General features: G+C 42.9%; 1 protein-coding gene across 1 annotated transcript; it reads right to left on the reverse strand.

Annotated features, from left to right (window-relative positions):
- Positions 1-1,399: 1,399 nt before the first annotated feature.
- Positions 1,400-21,091, reverse strand: LOC308154178 (ankyrin repeat and MYND domain-containing protein 2-like; the record flags this gene model as incomplete). The annotated part of the gene is made up of 10 exons (XM_080527351.1): positions 1,400-1,551; positions 2,153-2,276; positions 2,481-2,609; positions 11,288-11,423; positions 13,152-13,366; positions 16,717-16,877; positions 17,159-17,257; positions 18,220-18,358; positions 20,657-20,721; positions 21,025-21,091. The coding sequence occupies 10 exons, from the start codon at positions 21,089-21,091 to the stop codon at positions 1,400-1,402; spliced, it is 1,287 nt and encodes a 428-aa protein (XP_080383477.1).
- Between the last annotated feature and the right edge of the window lie 833 nt (positions 21,092-21,924).

Below are 21,924 nucleotides of genomic sequence, written 5' to 3' on the forward strand. Positions count from 1 at the left end.
CTGATCACCAGTGAAACTCACTATCCACTAAACCGACCACTATAGATTAAATATTTAGTTCACCAAAATTATATTAAGAGCAGTGGTGTTTAAGGTTTTCTATTTGTTAATCAAGTGCTTTTGGGGACCTTTTGGTGGACCGACCACTTTGGGGAATCACTATAACTTTAAGAATTTACCATTGAAGTTGGTCTGTTACACAGATGAAGTAGATGCACTATTTACAGAGAAAGGCTTGCAGCATGAACATGACAACAATGGCTCTGGTGAATCCTACCAGCAAAGTCTGACCAGACATTCTACAAGCATTAGAGTATGTATGGAACATGGAAGAGAAAACCTGCCACCTAGTGTTATAACTACAATCTGGGAAATCATTCCATATGTACAAAATGGAAAATGTATATGACCATGTCTTCGTCAGAGGAGAGTGGTGGAGGCAGAAATCGGAGGAGGGGCTCATTGTAATGGTATGGAATGAAGAATGGTGTGTTTGATACCAATTCTCATTCCATTCCATGCACTAGCATCCCCTGGTCTTAGTATTCTAATGTATATGAATCATTCACAAACAAGTCTTATAAAACAAATCAAGACTATTAAGGCACTCTTTATTGACATGAAAAAGTTAAACTGGCATTCAGGAATAAAAGACACTTGGGTGCAGATGCTTAGCAACCAGGAAAGGTTTGATTACATCCACAAGCATGGTTTGTGGAGACATTACAGTGAAGACATCCATGTCAACCAAATTAAAACAAAAACTTGATTGTACAAAACAGTACACAGTACAAAACATCAATCAAATATAACACACCTTTAAAAGTCATAACTAAAAGACTAAACTAAAAGACAATTTAAAGCAGACATTGTGTAGTGAGGTGATCCCATTTCAACATGAGTGAAATTTTCTGTACATTTATCACAATACAAATAGTTGAATTTTTAAAATCAAGTTTCAGTGTTGAGAGAATATGGCACATAATCCATGGTATTTATAGCTAAATATTCAAGGCACACATTTTGAAAAAGATTAAGAATCTATGCCTTTAAAAAAAACATTCTTCCATAGAAACCATTAAGCAGCAGGAAGAACATACACTATATGTAAGTGCCTCGATATACATCTTCATTCTCTTCAGGAGGCCTTCGACTTCAACTCCCCACTTCTACAGAGCTTCCTTCCTCTGTCACAACTGCAGCACTCCACATCGATGCAAACACAGTACAGAATATGGACCCTTGCCTACAGAACAGAACAAAGCAGACCTGCATGGACCCGTAGTAATACAGTCCCCAGACTAGACTGTTCTCCAGCTGGCTGTTTAGTGAAGCTGAAGCATCTTCTATAGGTAGATATGGTTGGTGGTGTGGCCCAGGCCAGGAGTCCTCTCCCCTCTCATTCCTGGGTGCAGGAGGGTCCCTCGGAGGAGGAGGAGGAGGGACAGCCAAGCTGGTCTGTTGGGCCTCCTGAAGGCACATGGTCTTCTGACCTCACACACAGCTCCTGGAGGTAATTGGTGGCCTCCTTCACCATCTCACTCTCATCATCTGTTAGGATGGAGAACACAGAGCAACAGAGTACAGTTACCACAAGGGGGCGCCTCAAGCTACTCTAAGGCTTCTTGTGTGAGTTGGCAAAAAAAGATAAAGTCTGAGAGAATTTCCACAGGTCATGATGAAGCTGAACGCAAGAGACTCCAGAGACAACCCAAAATTGGTTATTTATGAAAAAGATATGTATGAAAGTAAGGAAAATGGGGGAATATGAGATTAGAACCAGGAGGGATAACTTTTACAGTGGCATTTACAAGTGTATGCCCACTCTTTACAAAACCAACACAACTTGCCTTCACCAGTTAACCCTCCCCTCCCCCCTTCCCATGTGTCCCCAGCACTACCTTAATTGGCCCCTATACTTTATTTTATTTATTTTTTGTTTATTTTTATTATTACTACTCGATCTTTTCAGTTTGTAAAGCATCTTTGAGTGTCTAGAAAAGCGCTATATAAGTCTAATGTATTATTATTATTATTATTATTATTATTATAACTTTGGAGACAACTCTTAAGTGTGTCAATGCTACACAGTATTGCACTACAAGACTATTCATTTAGTGGTGCACATAAAGGATGTGAAGACATAGTTTACCAGTAAGCTCCCTCAGCCTGGGACTGTCCTTCCCCGGACCCATGACCTGCTCCTGGAGAGCTCTGCAGATCTTTTTATGGGCGAACCAGTGGAGCTTCTGACAATACAAGCTACAGTACGTCACCTGGAGAGTCAACAAAAGTGACAAACAAAACAGAACCCGTAAATTAGACATCATGTCATCTGTGTCAGACACCAACACACCTCAATTCTAAGAGAGCAGAATGATTCAGACAGATATATAGGTCTACAGGTACACTGACAATACAATTTCTAGGATAGTGTGAGTTTGTGACAAGATGTGTGGAGAGAGAAATCCCTTCCCTACCGTTACGCAGAGGGAGCACCTCTTCTCTGCCCCCTTCTCCCCACATGTGGAGCAGAACTCAGCCTCCACAAAGGCAATCTTCCCTGTGAGAGCTTGGGTTAGCACCGAGAAGGCTGTTGGGTCGTTTCCCTGGAAACAAGCACAGAAGTGGCTCAACACAGGAGGAGAGTGATATGCGGGAAAATTTACATTTAATTACTTGGAGACAGAGAAACAAACTGCAGCTCTAAACATACTCTTGTTTATTAAGCAGGATTATTAAGCAGGTTAAAAGAAAGTGGAGGATAATGGACTGCTGAATATCAAATAAAGGAGAACATAGGAAACAGTTGTTCAGAAAGCAAGATTGTTCTAAGATTTTGGGTTATGTAGTCAATACTCTTATATTTGTGTGCCCTATTAAACTAACATGTAATGATACTGGGGAGGCTGGTGGAGGATGGGCTCATTGTTATGCATGGAATGGAATGAGGAATGGTATGAAACACGTGTACCTCCACCAGCCTCCACGGAAATGATATCATTGATACCACACATTATATTATTACTCAGTTAATAAGTTAATTAAAATGTGACACGGTCTGGTGAAAAGATCCGCATGTCTGCGATTCTCAAGTCGCGTAAATGAAAAGTCGCTTCTTTTTAAAGAAAATATGTTTTCTGTTTTTTATTACAAAAGTTGACGTTTTGAAGAGCCCACACAAGCAAACAACAGTTTAGGATCACTAAATACTTATAATTTGTGAATTGGATTCACTGTATCGTCTGCCGTAGGCTACTGGGTAAGTGATACATGGCTTATAAACAAACTTACGTTTTAGGATGTGTGCAAAAGCAGGGACTGATCATCTAATGATGTGTAGTTATGTGTTTAGCATGTTGATGTTCTATCAGCATGTTGTGATGTGCTAAACATGCAGTTAGATGCTCATAGAAATGTTCATTTTTAGCTGATAGATACTAGCCAGTGGCGGCTGGCCAATAGAGGGCGCTAGGGCGCCGCCCCCACCGCCCCTAGGGCGCCGCCCCCACCTTCCAACGCAGCCCCACTTCCTAGTTGCAAAAAATGCGCCCCGAGCATGCGCAGATTATAGGCTTACCTAGGCTGCAGCCTAGGGCCACTACCACTAGGGGTAGTCAAAATTTAAAAATGCGTGATTGATTGATTGATTGAAAACTTTATTAGAAGATTTGCAGAAGTAGGTACATGAAAGTACATATTACATACAAGGTCAACTAAAAGGATAAAAACCCAAGAAAGCCACTGGCTTATTTCAATTGGGGTCCTTGATTTTCAATTCATCGTTACATGTAAGACAGACAGGGAAAAAAAAATGTGTATGTTGTGTCCTGCCCTTTAAGACGGAATCACGTGTTAGACTAAGGAGGAAGTTGAAGTGTATGCTGGGTAGTTGGCTGCCATACTCATTCATGCTGAGAAGTTATGTTGAGTAGTTTGCTGCTATACTCATGCTGAAAAGAATAAACCTGCGTTTGATGGACCACGTTCTCTATCGACTATTATTACTTACAAGTCCAGTCCGGACATCACAATTGGCGACGAGTAATCGGAGTTACTAGTTTTTTACAATGGCTGTAAACGTGCCGTTTCCCTGTTTTTTCCTGCCTGCGCCTGGTGAGCCCACCATTCCATTCAAGACATGGCGGAACATTTTTGAGAACTATTTGCTGGTCATCAATGCTAGCGGTAATGCTTGGCCTGCTGCACGGCGTAGAGCCGTCTTACTACACTGCCTGGGCACCGAGGGACAGCGTCTATTCTACTCGCTCCCGAACACAGGTGCAGATTACGATACTGCAATGACTGCGTTGGAGGAGTACTTTGTGCCCAAGACAAACACTGTTGCTGAACGCCATGCTTTCCGTAAGAGAGTACAGATGCAGAATGAAACGGTCCTTCAGTATGTGATTGCACTACGTGAACTTGCAGCTACGTGCGACTATGGCGATCGTGCGGATGAGGCGATCCGTGATCAGCTAGTTGAACATCTACACAACCCGCGGATCCGTGAAAGACTTTTGATGGACAATAAACTTACACTGGAAAGGGCCATGACAACTGCTACACAGATTGAGGCTGCTACGGAGCAAGCTAAGGCCTTCTGTGAGCCGCGGGCTGCATCTGTGCAGGCGGTGCAGCACACTCCACAACGAAAAGGGGGACAGTGGGGTAAGCGTACAAAGCCTGGGGAGGCTTCACAGCGGAAAACATGTTACCGCTGTGGATCAGATGGACATTTAGCTAATGCAACTAACTGCCCAGCTGCATCAGTTACATGCAGACAATGCAACAGAGTGGGTCACTTTGCCAAGGTGTGTCGCAGTACACAGACACACACCAAGGAGGTACGTGAGGTTGATCTCCCTGAATTTACAGTGTTATATACTGAACATTCTGCACGTAATAGTGATAAGATCACATGCACTGTGGAGATTATTTCAGAACACTCACAGTCCAGTAAAGTGGAATTGCTGGTTGACACTGGTTCATCTGTCTCTATACTGCCACAGAGCATCTACGCACAGTACTTTAAAAACATTGCACTTACTGAACCGACTGCCAGGCTGGTGTCTTACTCTAAAACCAGCATTCCAGTGCTGGGGTGCATGTCTGCTGATGTTTCTCTCCATGGCCGCACTGCTCCAGGTACCTTCTTCATTGTGGAGAGGGGGACCTCACTGATGGGGAGGGACCTAATGACTGTGTTAAGTGTGCATATTGCAAACAACAAAGTGGTGCCTCCTAATGACTCTGCATCTCTGCCTACTCCTGTGCTCCAGTGCACTACTGCATCTGCTCCCGCTGCTGTAGGGTGTGCAGAAAACTTTGTGCACCGCGTGAAGGTCGATTCCTCTGTCACACCGGTACGCCAAAAGCTGCGCCGGCTACCGCTGTCTGTCAGAGACGCAGTTTCTGATGAACTGAAGCGCTTACTCGCTGCTGGAGTGATCGAACCTGTCGACGCTTCTGCTTGGGTGTCCCCCATTGTCGTCATACAAAAGAAGACTGGAAAAATAAGGATGTGTGTCGACCTGCGTGAGCCCAATAAGGCGGTCATTATTGACGCCTTTCCACTGCCTCATATGGATGAGCTCCTTTCCAGCCTGAAAGGCTCCACCATCTTCTCATCCATTGACCTGGCTAACGCCTACTACCAGGTGCCTCTTGCTGAGGAGTCACGCGACCTAACGGCATTCATCACCCATGATGGACTGTATCGGTTCTGCCGTGTGCCATATGGACTGGCATCAGCGCCAGCTGCCTTTCAGAAGATGATGAGCATCATTCTCGCTGACCTGCCGGGTGTGGAGTACTACATTGATGATGTCATCATACATGGCAGTGACAGGCACACACATGACGAGGCTCTTAAAGTTACCCTGCAAGGTCTGAAATCTGCTGGCTTGCAGCTTAATAACGACAAATGCCGTTTCCGTGAGCCCAGTCTACCATTCCTGGGTCACACTGTCTCTGCTGATGGTCTGCTTCCAGACACTGTACGCATACAGGCCATCGCTGAGGCTCCAGCACCCACTGACGCTACTACACTGCGTTCCTTCCTCGGCTTGCTCTCCTGGTACTCTAAGTTCCTGCCCAACCATGCCACTGTGGTGGAACCTATGCGAGCATGCCTGAGACAGACGGACAGTGCATTTCAGTGGACTGACGAAGCACAAGCCAGTTATGAAAGGGTCAAGCAACTGCTGGTAAAGAGCCAAGCCCTAGCATTGTTTGATCCTGCACTGCACACTATCATATCTACAGATGCATCTGACTACGGGTTGGGTGCTGTGATGTCACAAGTGGGCCCTGACAACGTTGAGAGAACTGTTGCGTTTGCATCTCGAACTCTCTCTGCGGCTGAGCGCAAATATGCTGTTGTGGAAAAGGAAGCCCTGGCCTGCGTCTGGGCTGTGGAGCGGTGGCGCACTTACTTGTGGGGACGCCGTTTCACTCTGAAGACGGACCACCAAGCGCTCACGACACTGATGACTACAAAGGGTGTCGGTCGCGCTGGTCTACGTGTTGCAAGATGGTCTGCCCGTCTCATGTCCTACAACTACGATGTCACCTACCGTCCAGGCTCTGACAACGCACCTGCCGACTGCATGTCTCGCTTACCTCTGCCTGCTGCATCTGCTCCGGCTGACGACGACACGGAGTACGTTGCTCTTCTCACCTCTACTAGTGAGTCTCTCTCTGCTGCTGACCTGGACTCTGCCTGTGCCTCATGTCCCGAGCTCACAATGCTCCGCGTCATCATCTCAAGTGGTTGGCCTCCTTCCTCTAAAGGTCTCGACCCTGTCTTGCTACCATACTACCCACTCCGCCATGAACTGTCTGTGAAGGACAGCTTCATATTTCGAGGCTCCAGAGTGCTTGTCCCTGACGCTCTCCGCCCTGCACTGATCTCCATTGCTCACGAGTCCCACCAAGGAGTGGTGCGGACCAAACAGAGACTTCGTGAACTGTACTGGTGGCCTAAAATGGATGATCAGGTGCTCAGTGCTATCCGTGCCTGCCACTTGTGCCAGTCAAATGACAAGACAGCAAAGCCACGTCCAGGTCCACTGCAACCTGTACCACTTCCTGATGGGCCATGGCAAAAGGTTGCCATGGATATAGTCGGCCCATTCGAAACAGCTGCTCCAGACTGCAGATACGCTGTTACAATGACTGACTACTTTAGTAAATGGCCTGAGGTAGCCTTCACCCGAGACATCACTACTAACACTGTGCTTGCCTTTATGTCATCTGTGTTCAGCCGGCATGGGAACCCGCTGAACATTGTCACTGACAACGGTGTGCAGTTTACGTCTGCATCATTCACATCCTTCCTGAAAGACAGACAAATCTCACACAGCCGATCTTCTCTCTACTACCCTGCTGCTAATGGGGCCATAGAAAGGTTCAATCGGGTGCTGAAACAAACCATCCAGCTGGCCATTCAGCAACATCAGCCTTGGAAACCAGCTGTGGTAGACTTTCTCCAGGTCTACCGTGCCACTCCTCATGCCACTACTGGTTCATCTCCTTTTGAACTGCTCCACGGTCGGCCCATGCGAACCAAGCTGACTCTGTTACCTCCTGCTCCTGAGTGTACTCCGGCGACGATGAACATTCGCCACAGAGTCAGTGAACGACAGCGCAAGATGAAGGCCTACACTGATGCCAAACGTGGTGCACGTCCTCCTGCTTTTCAAAAAGGGGACAAAGTGCGGGTTAAGAATCCTCTGCATGTGATGAAAGGTCACAGAAGGTACAGCGATCCTCTCACCATAAGCAAGAAGGTGGGGGACAGCACATACATTCTGAGTGATGGAAAGACTTGGAATGCCTCTCATCTCACTGCTTTCCCAGACACTGCCGCAACCACAGACGGAGACACTGTAGAGCCTGTGGTTGATCATTCACCCAGGCCTAGACGTAATATCCAGAGGTCTGGATGGCTAAAGGACTATGTCTCTTGAATAGCCTAATAATGGGTCACTGACAGTTGTTGAATTGTATTCCTGTTGTATGGGGATTGTTGCACTTATACTGTTTGCACTACTTTGGTCTATTGTTATTGTATTAGACTGTCATTACCTAGATTAATAATATTTAAGTTTCCTTATGTGATATTGATTGGGTAATGTGATATTGTTTTGTTTATACATGCTGAATCTACCATTTCATTTTTTGCTTGCCTTGTTGTTAGTACAAGTAACTCTTTTCCAGAAAGGGGGAAATGTTGTGTCCTGCCCTTTAAGACGGAATCACGTGTTAGACTAAGGAGGAAGTTGAAGTGTATGCTGGGTAGTTGGCTGCCATACTCATTCATGCTGAGAAGTTATGTTGAGTAGTTTGCTGCTATACTCATGCTGAAAAGAATAAACCTGCGTTTGATGGACCACGTTCTCTATCGACTATTATTACTTACAAGTCCAGTCCGGACATCACAGTGTACTATCTACAAGATAATACAGACAAATAACTATTACTATCTACAAGATAAAAATACATCCATCATGGGAAGAACAATACTAGATATACAATACAACAAAACATCAGGTATGTACAGCGGGTAGGACAGGTGGGGACATAGACCACAGGTGGGGGCGGGGGACAAAACACAAAGTATGTACAGTGGGTAGTTCGGGTCTTTTAATCTGATTTTTGATTTAGAGGGTCCAGTTACGGATTGCAGCCTCCTGTAAATGTTTTTTGAGAGTGGTTTTGAAGGTGGGCAGTGTTTTGCACTCCTTTAAGATTATAGGAAGGGCGTTCCACATTTTTACTGCATAGTTTGCAAACGAGTTTAACCCCTTGTTTGTGGTGCAACGCGGTTGAACGTGGTTCGTGGAGCTTCCTCTGGTGTTGTATGTGTGGACGTTGTTCACTTTTTGGAAGTATGTTGACAGGTACTTGGGTGTCTTTGTGGTGTAGCGTATCTTGAAGACCAGGCCCAGTGCAAGCTGCTGCACTCTGTCAACTACTCGTAGCCAATCAAGGCTAAAAAAATGAGCAGCGGTTAGATGTGTCCTAGGGTTGAGGCCTAGCAGAAGCCTAACCAGTTTATTTTGGGCTGTCTGGAGTCTTGTTTTATGGGCCTTTGTGGTTCTATAGTACCATGATGTTACGGCATAGTCGAAGTGACATTGAATGAGAGCTCCTGATAGGGTCCTCAGTGTGTTTTTACTGACAAGTGAGGATATCCTGTACAAGAATCTAGTTCTATGGTTCACTTTTTTGATTACTTTTGCTGCCATTTTATCTCCGGAAAGATTTGCCTCTAAGATGGAGCCCAGGTATGTAATATCCTCTTTTCTTGTGATATTAATGTTACCCACTTTTATTTTAAAATTTTCAGCCTTTCTGAGTTTAGATGGGGATCCGTATAGGATGGTTTCAGTTTTACCTAGGTGTATTGATAGTTTATTGTCAGCTAGCCAGATGCAGATTCTACTCAGTTCAGTGCTTAGCGCTTTTTCCACCTGCAATATGTCCCTGACAGAGACCAGCAGAGCCGAGTCATCCGCGAACAGGAACAAATTGCAATCACATGCTGATGACATTCACATATATTAGGAACAGTAAAGGTCCCAATATGCTTCCTTGACTTGAGAGTCCTGAATAACCGGTTGTTAAGTCTGACGTCAAACGTGACGTTTTGCAATTTTCGGGTCCAAACCAGAAATTCTCCGCACCAGAATACCAGTGTACTACAGCGGTAGAATGACAGTTTAATTGTTTTTTAGACTCGGATTTATTCATACAACAAGGGACACAGCACTTTCCCGTTTCCCCCATATTGTCAGGGTATTTGAGCCTCGGAAAAGCGCTATATAAATATAATTTATTATTATTATTATTGCGGCATTTCGAAGACAGCGCCTCAGCCAACTTTGGACCCGGAAACACGTAGCGACTTAACAACGATATTCGGACAGACAACAGGAGAGGAGAGCAACAGAGAGACAGACAACAGGAGAGGAGTGCAATAGAGACAGAACTGAGGTGAGGTGAGCAACAGAGATAGTTCAGGATGATAACAAACAGTTCAGTATGACAGAGACAACTAATAGAAAGACAACTGTATGATTATAGAGTTTACATGTTCAAGGAAATATTGTATGATAATAGAAAGGTACACTTTAATTTAATTAAAGAAGTAACAAAGAACACATTTATTATCACAATTGCATTGTGTTCCATGTCTTTCTCCATTGAATAAATAATGCCTAGTTGAATGGCTAAACAAGACAACTGTCTGGACAGTACTGCTAGAATTATTCACCTTACCGCTGCACAGATAGACAAAGGGTATAAGTCCATTCTGTTAACATTAGGTCTACTCTGCTAACAAAGACTATTCCAGTTGATTTGTCAGTTGTTGTGCATTATATTTTTGTTGTGTTTGCAGTTTGCCCTTTAATAAGTTCTATATAAAAATAATTAAGTTATATATATATTCTCATGCTAAAATCGACTGTAAATCCAGATTTTAAAGTTGATATTCTTCCCCGTGGAGCATGCCCCCATAACCTGTGCCCCACCCAAAAAAAAGATTTACCATCCGCCACTGATACTAGCAGCTGTTTTGTGTGTATTTTGATTCAGAGCGAGTTTCTCTGGCATGGTTTGAGGTGTACCAACATTCAAATTCATGTACCAACATTCAAATTTCAATGTATGACACATCATTTGAAAGCTTACAATCTGCACTTTCATTATCTGGAAAAAAACAAAGAAATGCCCTACTTGAGGACTTTTTCACCAGAACCTGTCACAAATGTTTTGTGAGGAAGTGTTGCAGAAAGAGAACATAATAGAAGTGACATTTCAAGTGAGTCTATTGAGCAGCACCTCTTTGTGAATGGTCTATTTCGTTGATTAAGGAGTGTTTGGATATAAAGGCCAGTGGCTCTGTTGACTGACAGAAAACATGTTTCTATCAAGCCCTTATTGTGGAGGTGGGCCAGAGAGGAAGGCAGTATGTGCTAGAGAGCTGAAAGAAGGCCAAGAGAGAGTGATGACGCAAATATACACGAGAAAGTAACCAGTGGAGGCTCGTTGAGGTAGAAATCAGAGGACAGGCTCATTGTAATGCATGGAACGGAATAGGGAATGGTATCAAACATGTGGTTGATATTATTCCTAATTCCGTTCCAAGCATTAAAATTAGCCCATCCTCTGACTCCACCTGCCTCCACTGTCAGGAACACACTGACTTGGGATCAGTCTAGCCTTTTATCAAAGGAAAAGTGGTGAAAGCCTATATGAAGACAAGAGGTCCACTCACAATCTCCACTGGAGCGATGCTCCTCACCAACTGCTGAAGAAGTGTTGCCTCACAATATGGAAACTTCCGGATGCAGTCACGGATAAACTTCTCCTGGTACTGTGGGAAGCCGTCGCCGTCCCTCCCCTTCAGCAGGCTTCGAGACAAGACGGTGAAAAGGACACAACTTTTAATATGGTATGCTAATTATAATCTGATATCCATTGAATCATGGAAGTTGTCTTGGTGGGGAAGAGTATTATAACACAGTAGCACCTCCATTCTAACTGGATTCTACAACATCAGTCACACAGATGGGGGGGGTCGTTGCCACACACAGTCTATATTCATTACAGTGTCGATTTACCTGAAAAGTTCAGATTGCCAGGTATACCACATGACACACACCCATGGGCACCCCTCTGTAGGGGGTCTTTAAGGACATGGCTAGCACATTGCCCTGAGAGAAGGAGCACCTGCCCACCCAGGCCCGGCCCTAGGACTTTTGTGGCCCTAAGCAAGAATGTTTTTGTTGTTTTTGCTGCCCCCACGTTTCGTTGGTGTAGTGGAGTTGTTGATTGACGGGTGTTTCATCGACGGGTGGGTGGGGGGCAGGCACGTGCCGTGAGCTTTTAGATTGGGTAAGCATAAGATATAGAAATACACGTAATTACACATACACGCTATCAGTGAACGCAGTTTCAAGGAAATGCAATTTTGATGCCCTAGAACCCGCTAATAAACGGTAGTGTCACTTTGTGATCAGATTACCAAAAACAAAAAAAAACAGTTGCCAGTTTCGACTATATCAGGGGTGCTCATTGTTCAAAGATATTTTCAAGTAGCCAGCCTGCTGAAATCTACAAGTCCAGTTTCAACATCGCAAACGCACACACGCACAACACAGACACACACCCTTTCCATCCTCCATAGTAAACTCACAACACACTTTCTTTTCACACTTTGTCACACAGGCACTTGACATCACATCAAACCATATAAACAAGCACAGATCGCCACCAGCCTCGCCAATCATATAAATCATATAAACCGCTCATACCAGGCTTGCTGTATCCCCTAGCGACTCTCCCGGGCGGCCTTTAGCCAGTAGTTCTGTTTTCCAGTCCAGTCCAGTCTACGAAATCCCTTTAGGTCGCTGACAGTAATGTCCATATTCACAAAATCAAGCAAGTTATTCTTATTGATTATTATTATTTAGATTGTTTGAGCTAGCTGGCATAAGCTATTCTGCCGGGCGAGAGAAAGTAAGGTGAAATGTTAAGTGAACTTGAAAGTGATGAGAGCCAATCAGTAGCTCTTATCGGAATGAAAGACCTACTGATTGGCTGTAAGCATGCTTCCCCTGGCCACATTAAACAGCGGGCTGAGGCATCGGGAAAAAAAAAAGAAGACATTTTCACGCATTCGAATGTACGCGAGGGAAAGCAGAGAGAGGAGTGCTTATATGCAACGCAATGCAGAGTAGGAAGTGCTTACTCCTACAGGTGGCGCTAAAAATGCGATGTCAAAATGAATGACTCCTGCTGCCCTGGGACCTAAAATACGACTCTTTTAATGAAAACAAACAAATGGTTACATGCACTTTTATTTTAATATTTTCACGGTCCTTTTTTATTTTTTCGTTGGGTAAGCACTGCTTACCTCTGCTTATATGGACGGCACGTCCCTGGTGGGGGGTGGCTGGGTGGTAGTGGAGTTTTGGATTGACTGGTGTTTCATTGACGGGGGTAGCAGAGTTTTTGATTGACGGGTGGTAGCTTGCGTTAAATCGACGGCAAAAGTGTGGCCCCCTCTAGTGGTTGTGGCCCTAAACAACCGCATAGACTGTTTATACCCGCTGGCATAGACATGGCCCTGTGCCCACCTCTTGATAAGAGTGTCCAGCTTGCCATCTCGCTCCTGGAGGAAGGCCAGGCATTTCTGCAGCACACAGCTGATGTAGTGCATCTTCATGGCCAGCACCTCGTTCATGTCCTGCTGCTTCACACACTGCTCACAGAGCAGGTCCATCACACGGTAGCACTTCTCCAGAGCTGCCACGTCCACCAGCAACGGGCTCTCCTTCACCAGCATCACCATCTGAGAGGGGGGGGGGGGGTTGATTTAGCTAATAATAATAATAATTATTATTATTATTATTATTATTATTATTATTATAATGTATTACATTTGTAATGCACTTTTTACTATACAACAATAAAATGTGTTCTTGGCACCACAATATGGATAGAGAGCGAGAGAGAGAGAGAGAGAGAGAGAGAGAGAGAGAGAGAGAGAGAGAGAGAGAGAGAGAGAGAGAGAGAGAGAGATATGATCACTCTACTCGACAAGACATTCCATTCAGCCAGTAACCATTAATCACATCCCAGTGTTCCTAGTAAGGTACACTGTTTATATGACACTATATCTTTCTGCTATGCTCCGGTATGGGCGGCAGCTGTAACAGCAAGGAGATATGAATGTCACAGCTAAAGCATTTCAAGTGAAACAAATGACCACTTTCCACTGTGTCATGTTTCAAACAAACTTAAGTCCAGATATAGTAACAACCTTCACAGTGAGACCCATTTGCAGGAACCATACAATACATCAGTACTGAGTCTTTCCTTCTTGATGTAAACACATGCTACTACTACACATGCTACTACTTAAAAGCACTCATAAGGAAACGTGACGGTAACCAAATCTCCATGGTAGATCTCAAGGTGTACAGTGGGTGAGGCAGGGAGTAGGGAGTAACTTTGCCTGCACATTGTAGTATGTTGTAAAAATGTACTTTAGCCAGCAGGTCAGTCAGATATATTTAGATGAACCTAAAGTGGCAAGGACACTGGTCGTTGGCTGCAGACTGAAGCAGAGCCAGCGTGGATCATGTGGACTTGTGAGGAATTCAAAGGTCACTACTGTAGGCTGTTCAAGCTCCCACTATGAGAAGAATATCTATCTCAATCCTCTCATTTCATTACATTATACTCCATTATATCCCAGTGTTACTGACTCAGTCATGTTCCATTAGTCCATTAGCTCAAATTCGACTATAACCAAATTCAATTATAGCCATTACAAACATTATGCAAAACACTTAGAGTGCACTGCTTGAAATGAGGAGGAAATGTTCCTGGTTCCAGGAAAATACAGGTGCTTCCAACACTCTCCTAAAGTCGCTATAGAAACTACTCTACTATGATGAATTACAAACCAGCTGTCCGCTTCCTCCATGTATCATAAACACCAGAACTAAAAGCACTATTAAGAATGTGATCATTCATATCGAGCAACGGTCTTTAGTGTTGTCAGCCTACTTGCCTTAAACTGAGATGAAACAATTATGAGTGAGATGATTTTGTCTTAGTTGGATGATTTAGTTTTCACTCCTAATTTTCAGATACAGTATATATCTCACTGGCCTAAAAATGCGTCAGTGGTTTACTGTCAGTTCTAATGATGAATGCAATTCAGTAACAGTTGTGTTCTGTGTAGATCATGCTGTACATAGCCCATCCCTGTGTATCATAGCCCACAGCCTGTATTTTTGTATTTTTGTATACTATCACTATATAGTACACTACATATTTATCATATACAGTGCCTTGCAAAAGTATTCACCCCCCTTGGCTTTTTACCTATTTTATTACATTACAACCTGTAATTTAAACATTTTTTTAATCAGAATTTTATTTGATGAATCTGCACAAAATAGTGTTCGTTTTTAAATGAAATGGGAAATACAAGAATTTTAAAAAATAAAGAACTGAAAATTGGCATGTGCATATGTATGTTCCCTTTGTTATGAAGCCCCTAAAAACTTCTGGTGCAACCAATTACCTTCAGAAGTCACATAATTAGTGAAATGAAGTCCACTTGAATGCAATCTAAGTGTCACATGATCTGTCAGTATATACACACGTTTTCTGAAAGGCCCCAGAGGCTGCAACACCTAAGCAAGAGGCACCACCAACCAAACACTGCCATGAAGACCAAGGAACTCTCCAAACAAGTCCGAGACAAAGTTGTTGAGAAGTACAAGTCAGGGTTGGGTTATAAAAAAAAATCCAAATCTTTGATGATCCCCAGGAGCACCATCAAATCCATCATAATCAAATGGAAAAAACATGGCACCACAACAAACCTGCCAAGGTAACCCTGGAGGAGCTGCAGAGTTCCACAGCAGAGACTGGAGTATCTGTCCATAGGACCACAATTAGCCGTACACTCCATAGAGCTGGGCTTTATCGAAGAGTGGCCAGAAGAAAGCCATTAATTTCAGCTAAAAATAAGAAGGCACGTTTTGAGTTTGCAAAAAGGCATGTCGGAGACTCCCAAAATGTATGGAGGAAGGTGCTCTGGTCAGATGAGACTAAAATGTAACTTTTTGACCATCAAGGAAAACGCTATGTCTGGCGCACACGGCACACCCAACACATCCCATCACCCCAAGAACACCATCCCCACAGTGAAACATGGTGGTGGCAGCATCATGCTGTGGGGCTGTTTTTCAGCAACAGGGACTGGGTAACTGGTCCGAGTCGAGGGAAAGATGGATGGTGCTTAATACAGGGATATTCTTGAGCAAAACCTGTACCAGTCTGTAAGTGATTTGAGACTAGGATGGAGTTTCACCTTCCAGCAGGACAACGACCCCAAGCATACTGCTAAAGCAAAAAAATATATAACCCAACCCTGACTTGTACTTCTCAACAACTTTGTCTCGGACTTGTTTGGAGAGTTCCTTGGTCTTCATGGCAGTGTTTGGTTGGTGGTGCCTCTTGCTTAGGTGTTGCAGCCTCTGGGGCCTTTCAGAAAAGGTGTGTATATACTGACAGATCATGTGACACTTAGATTGCATACAAGTGGACTTCATTTCACTAATTATGTGACTTCTGAAGGTAATTGGTTGCACCAGAAGTTTTTAGGGGCTTCATAACAAAGGGGGTGAATACATATGCACATGCCAATTTTCAGTTCTTTATTTTTTTAAATTCTTTTTTTATATATATATATTTCTCATTTCATTTAAAAACTAACACTATTTTGTGCAGATTCATCAAATAAAATTCTGATTCAAAAAATGTTTAAATTACAGGTTGTAATGTAATAAAATAGGTAAAAGGGGGGTGAATACTTTTGCAAGGCACTGTATGTATCATATGTATCATAGCCTGTACAATTGCACATTGTATATAATCTCGATTTATATATACCACTGCACTGTACATCCAGTCACCATTGTATGACATTGCACATCACGCCACCATTTGCACTTTACTGTATAGATTGCTGTAAATACTGCTACTTATCACTGCAATATAATTGCTATTTGTTGCACTTCTGGTTAGACACACAATAATTTTGTTGCATTGTCCACTATGTAATGACAATAAAGTGAATCTAATCTAATTCAACTCAATATCAAAGCCCCCAGACCCCACCTTGACAGGGTTCAGGTTGGTGGTCATAATCATGTTGTAGAGTGGGCCAGCCAGCTTGGGGGGCAGCTTGGGTTCCCTCTCCAGCCCCAGGGGTCTGGTGTAGACCTCCAACCTCGCCCGGGAGAAGAAGTTGTTGATCACAGTCACACAGTCGTGCTGGCCTGCAGGTTGGGAAAAGGGCAATAGATAACGTTGATACAACGTTGATGTCAAGCCAGGGGCCAGATCCAGGGGAGGACGGTGGAGGTAGAAATCGGAGGACGGGCTCATTGTAATGCATGGAACGGAATGAGGAATGGTATCAAACACGTGTGGATTAAATCTTCCGATGTCTACCTCCGTCCATCAGCCTCCCCTGGTCAGATCATCACACAATTCTTGCCCTGACTGATGCCAATTGAGTGGTACCCTGGCTCTAGGTCATGGGTGTAGCTCCACCTACCCACAAAAGCAGCCATCTGAGCGGCTGTGCGGCCCACTGAGTTCAACACGTCTGTCTCCGCCCCGGCATCGAGCATCATGGAGGTGATGTCTGTCTTCCCTGTGGGTAGTTAGGTGGAGGGAGAGACAATGAGGTGGTCAATTGTCTACATACATCTGTAATCAGTTTTATTTTATTTGCTACACTCTTTAATGATGAATCTTGATTACTGCTAGCTTAGCCAGCACATTTGCATTTGTTGATGAGAATGTTTGACCAGATAGTGATATGAAGAGGTACAATCTCTCTCTATGGAAATAATAATAATAATAATAATAATAATAATAATACATTAGACTTATATAGCGCTTTTCTAGACACTCAGAGACACTTTACAAACTGAAAAGATCGAGTAGTAATAAAAAAAAGAAACAAAAATAAATAAAGTATAGGGGTCTAATTACATTTTTAGATTACTAAATCTAAGTCTAGCCTCTTCTTATCCACCTCATTTTTCTGGTTTTCTGCTCGAAAAACAACAGCTTTTACAGTGAATATCACCTTGGAAACCTGACTGAATAAGCCCAAATCATCTAGGAATCAGTACTCCAGGGTCTTATTAGTACTTGTGCCAAAGTAGATGCTAGTAATGTGAGCAAATGCAACTTTGTACCTGTTTTAGTACAGGTATGTTTAGGCGGACACCAAATTTTGATATGTTTAGGCCATTTGGAGATATTTTGGCACCATCTGTGCCATTTGACCTTTCTCATGTATCAGACTTTTTTGGGATTTTTTTGGATTGGCCGACCAATGGTATGGAAATTCGGCGTTGAAACCGGACATGACACATTCTCCAGTTGGAGAAAACTGGAAGTGACTTCGGCCGTGTTTACCGTCTCGGAAACAAAATGGTGGCATTGTATAGCATGAAAAGTTGTGAAAAAAATGTGATATCGATGAAGAGAATTGATCGAGGTAAGCTCTTTATATCACTTCGGACCCACCTGTGGATCCGTTGGATCAGAAAAGGCTAGGCGTCTTTGTAGGTCAATCTACTCTATGGAAATGCATTGACTGACCTGACAGGCCAGCAAACATGAGGGCAGTGTAGCTGTACTCATGCTCGTTACAGTTGACGTCTGCCCCATGTTGGAGCAGCAGCATACACATGTCTGCATTGGCCTTATAGGCTGCATGCATCAGGGGCGTCATGCCATACTGAGGACAAGGGTAAGAGAGAGAGAGAGAGAGAGAGAGAGAGAGAGAGAGAGAGAGAGAGAGAGAGAGAGAGAGAGAGAGAGAGAGAGAGAGTGAGAGAGAGAGAGAGAGAGAGAGAGAGAGAGAGAGAGAGAGAGAGAGAGAGAGAGAGAGAGAGAGAGAGAGAGAGAGTAAGTAAGCAAGTAAGTACAACTTTATTTATATAGCGCCCCTTCACAGCACGGATGCACAGGGTGCTTTACATCAAAAATAAGAAAAGTGCAATCAAAACATTAATGATTAAAAACAAAAAAGGGGACAACATAGACAGAACATAAACAGGAACACTAAGAAGGCTAAAGGTGAATACCGGCCTGCCTAAACAGATGCGTCTTTAATTGCCACTTAAAAATGAGTTCTGAGGGAACGGCTCTCAGGTCAGGGGGGAGGGCGTTCCAGAGAGAGAGAGAGGCTTTTACACATTAACATTGTAATATCAGTACGGTGTGGGGCTAATATACTGTACATGCATACGTTTATATGTTTTTCCCTGGCAGTAAACAATTGGTGCATTTCAGGCCAGTGAAATAGCAGAAGATTATGAGTGATAACTTAATCATCTAAGAGAAAATCATGTTATTGAAGTCACGCTGCAGCCTTCATCAAAAAGTAACTCTCACCCTGAAGCACAGTCGCTATTCCCAACTGCCAAATAAATGTATGTACCTTTTACAATTTTAAAAACTAATTTAGCGTAATAAGTGACTGATGAAAGTCTTTGACCGAAACATTGCACTTATTAACTCCCATCAGTCACATTCACATTGAAGGAACACAACCTGGTATGTGTCTATTAGCTAAGGGAGGACATGATCAATACTGTGAGCACTTTAAGGCAGAGCTGAGACTGGATGGTTTGCGATGTCAAGCTCTGCTGCCACATCTGATTTTGACAGACAGGGGACACTTGTGAACTGCTGTTTTTACCCATTCCACTCCCACAACAAAGACCCCTGAAGGAACCTGTGTTTTACTGGCATGATGTATTATCAAGTGTCTTGGAGGAGGAGTAGATCCGGCACTCAAGTCATCTCCATATGTCTCCATAACAATGGGGAACATGCAATAGGAACACTGAAGAGGACAAGGACATATGCAAGGAACACTGAAGCGTTTGACCAAAGGTTTTGTCAATGAGCAGATCTTACATCATTGTGCTGCTTGCTTTGCGTCACAAACTGCATGCAGGTTTGAGATTTGGTGGTCACATCTAGATTTAAATTAACCGTGACAATCATTATATGGGTTATTATGGGCTACTCTTCCTGCTAGACTTTGATTTCTGCTTTTATGGAGTAATGCCCTCTGGTCTGAGACCGAAGAACACCATCCCAACCATGAAACACAGGAGTGGCAGCATTATGTTGTGCTTTGCTGCAGGAGGGACAGGTACACTTCACAAAATAGATGCCATCATGCGCAAGATAATGACGAAAATGATGTGGATATATTGAAGCAACATCTCAAGACATCAGCCAAGAAGTTAAAGCTTGGTCGCAAGTGGGTCTTCCAAATGGACAATGACCCCAAGCATACTTCCAAAGTTGTGGGAAAATGGCTTAAGGACAACTCAAGGTATTGGAATGACCATCACAAAACCCTGACCTCAATCCTAAAGAAAATGTGTGGGCAGAACTGAAAACGCGTGTGCAAGCAAGGAGGCCTACACACCTGACACAGTTACACCAGTTCTGTCAGTAGGAATTCCACCAACTTACTGTGGTAAGGTTGTGGAAGGCTGCCCGAAATGTTTGACCCAAGTTAAACAATTTAAAGGCAATGCTACCAAATACTAACTAAGTGTATGTAAACGTCTGACCCACTGGGAATGTGATGAAATAAATAAAAGCTGAAATAAATCATTCTTCTCTTTAAACAATATCTATTGTTGTTGTTGTTGTTGCTGCTGCTGCTGTTGTTGTTGCAGTTTCTGTTGTTGTTGTTGTTATCATTATAATTGGGTGTCTGGTAGCCCACCAGATATTTTGTATTTGGCAATGATGATTTTAACTGGACAAATCTCATATGTATACCTATGCAGCCTTCACAGGGTTGAGGGTGAATGTGTTAACAAAATATAACCATACACCAATACTCATGTTGACAATGTCATTGTTGATAGTGTAATACCTTATTATTTATATAATAACATAATACTTTCTTTCCCAGTACCCTTACAATGTTACTTTATTGATTTTAATCCTTAATTTACCAAGTACAGTGAATCAACTCAGAAGTTCTTACTGTCATATCTCATACCTCATCCAGACAGTTAACTCGAACATCCTTGCATCCAAGCAGCCGTGCAACCTCCTGCACATCCCCTGTTTCAGAGAGATTTCAGATACAGAATATCATTCTCTCCCCATATCCATACTATCATTAATTTAATAAAAAGGTTTTGGCAAGAAATTGTGTGACAATGAAATACTGCTCTCTTACAATGATTGAAATTTGACACACATCAAAATATAATGAATATAATGAATCATGTTCAATAAAGATAACAAGATCATTATGTGACAAAATAAAGAAATGTAACAAAGTTACTGAAGGGGGGAAACTTATAGAAAGCAGTGTATACAATATATTCAACTATATTATATATAGATTCAATATCATTTTACCTGCAGCAATAACCTGCAATATTTCCCTCTCCGCAGCTGAGAGATCTCCTTTCTTTGGCGCAGCCATTCTCTGTTGAAATATTACCTTGTGGTCTCTGAATGCAAAAGTGCTGTCTTGGTTCGGTTGCTTTTATCTCTTTCATGTTACTTAATTTGACAGGCTAAAGGTGTAATCATGACGGCGAAAAGTTGAAGGACCTCACCTTTACAAAACGGTCCATGACGGCGGAGAGATTAGCCATCCTCAGAATATACCACTGCGAAAAACAGAGGGGGGGGGGGAGTTGTTGCGTAAATATCTGTGAAAAGAAATCCCCCTAAGAAAGCAAATGCATGTCATATCATTCACTTTATACATCCTAACAATTATTGATGAATGTGTTCATTTGTTTATGGCTGCTTCATGATATAATCTTTATCTTAAATAAAATAGACTTCCCTATACAAATGGATAATGGACTATGCAGCCTGTATTTCAGTCTGTCTATCCAGTGCTTTAGATCATCAGTAAGTTACCTTTTCACCGATCATTTCAACTTGTTATTGGATCAGCCACTGTCAAGTAAGTCATTTAGTAGTATACGCTGTTTCTATTGTCTTTCAAGTCGACTTGTGAAACTCTTATATATCCAAATAAATGATCCGCCTGAGGTTTGATGGCAATAATTCAGTGAGATTGTAAAGATATCGTTTTTTTCTATGCTCTCTTAAATGGTTCTTGTGAAGTTGCAGACTTCTTCATAGAAGTAGTTAATAAGACACATGCATTTGTTAGAGCCAGAGCTCCTCAGCATATAAAGGGAAACTTCTGTTTTATTTTTGTTTAATATCCTATCAGGCATAGTTATTGCCCCTTCAATTAGGAAGGACTCACAATGAATTCATTTTTGAGAAAACGGG

Source organism: Nansenia antarctica (genome assembly GCF_963989245.1).
Source record: "Nansenia antarctica genome assembly, chromosome: 3".
Taxonomy (NCBI): domain Eukaryota; kingdom Metazoa; phylum Chordata; class Actinopteri; order Argentiniformes; family Microstomatidae; genus Nansenia; species Nansenia antarctica.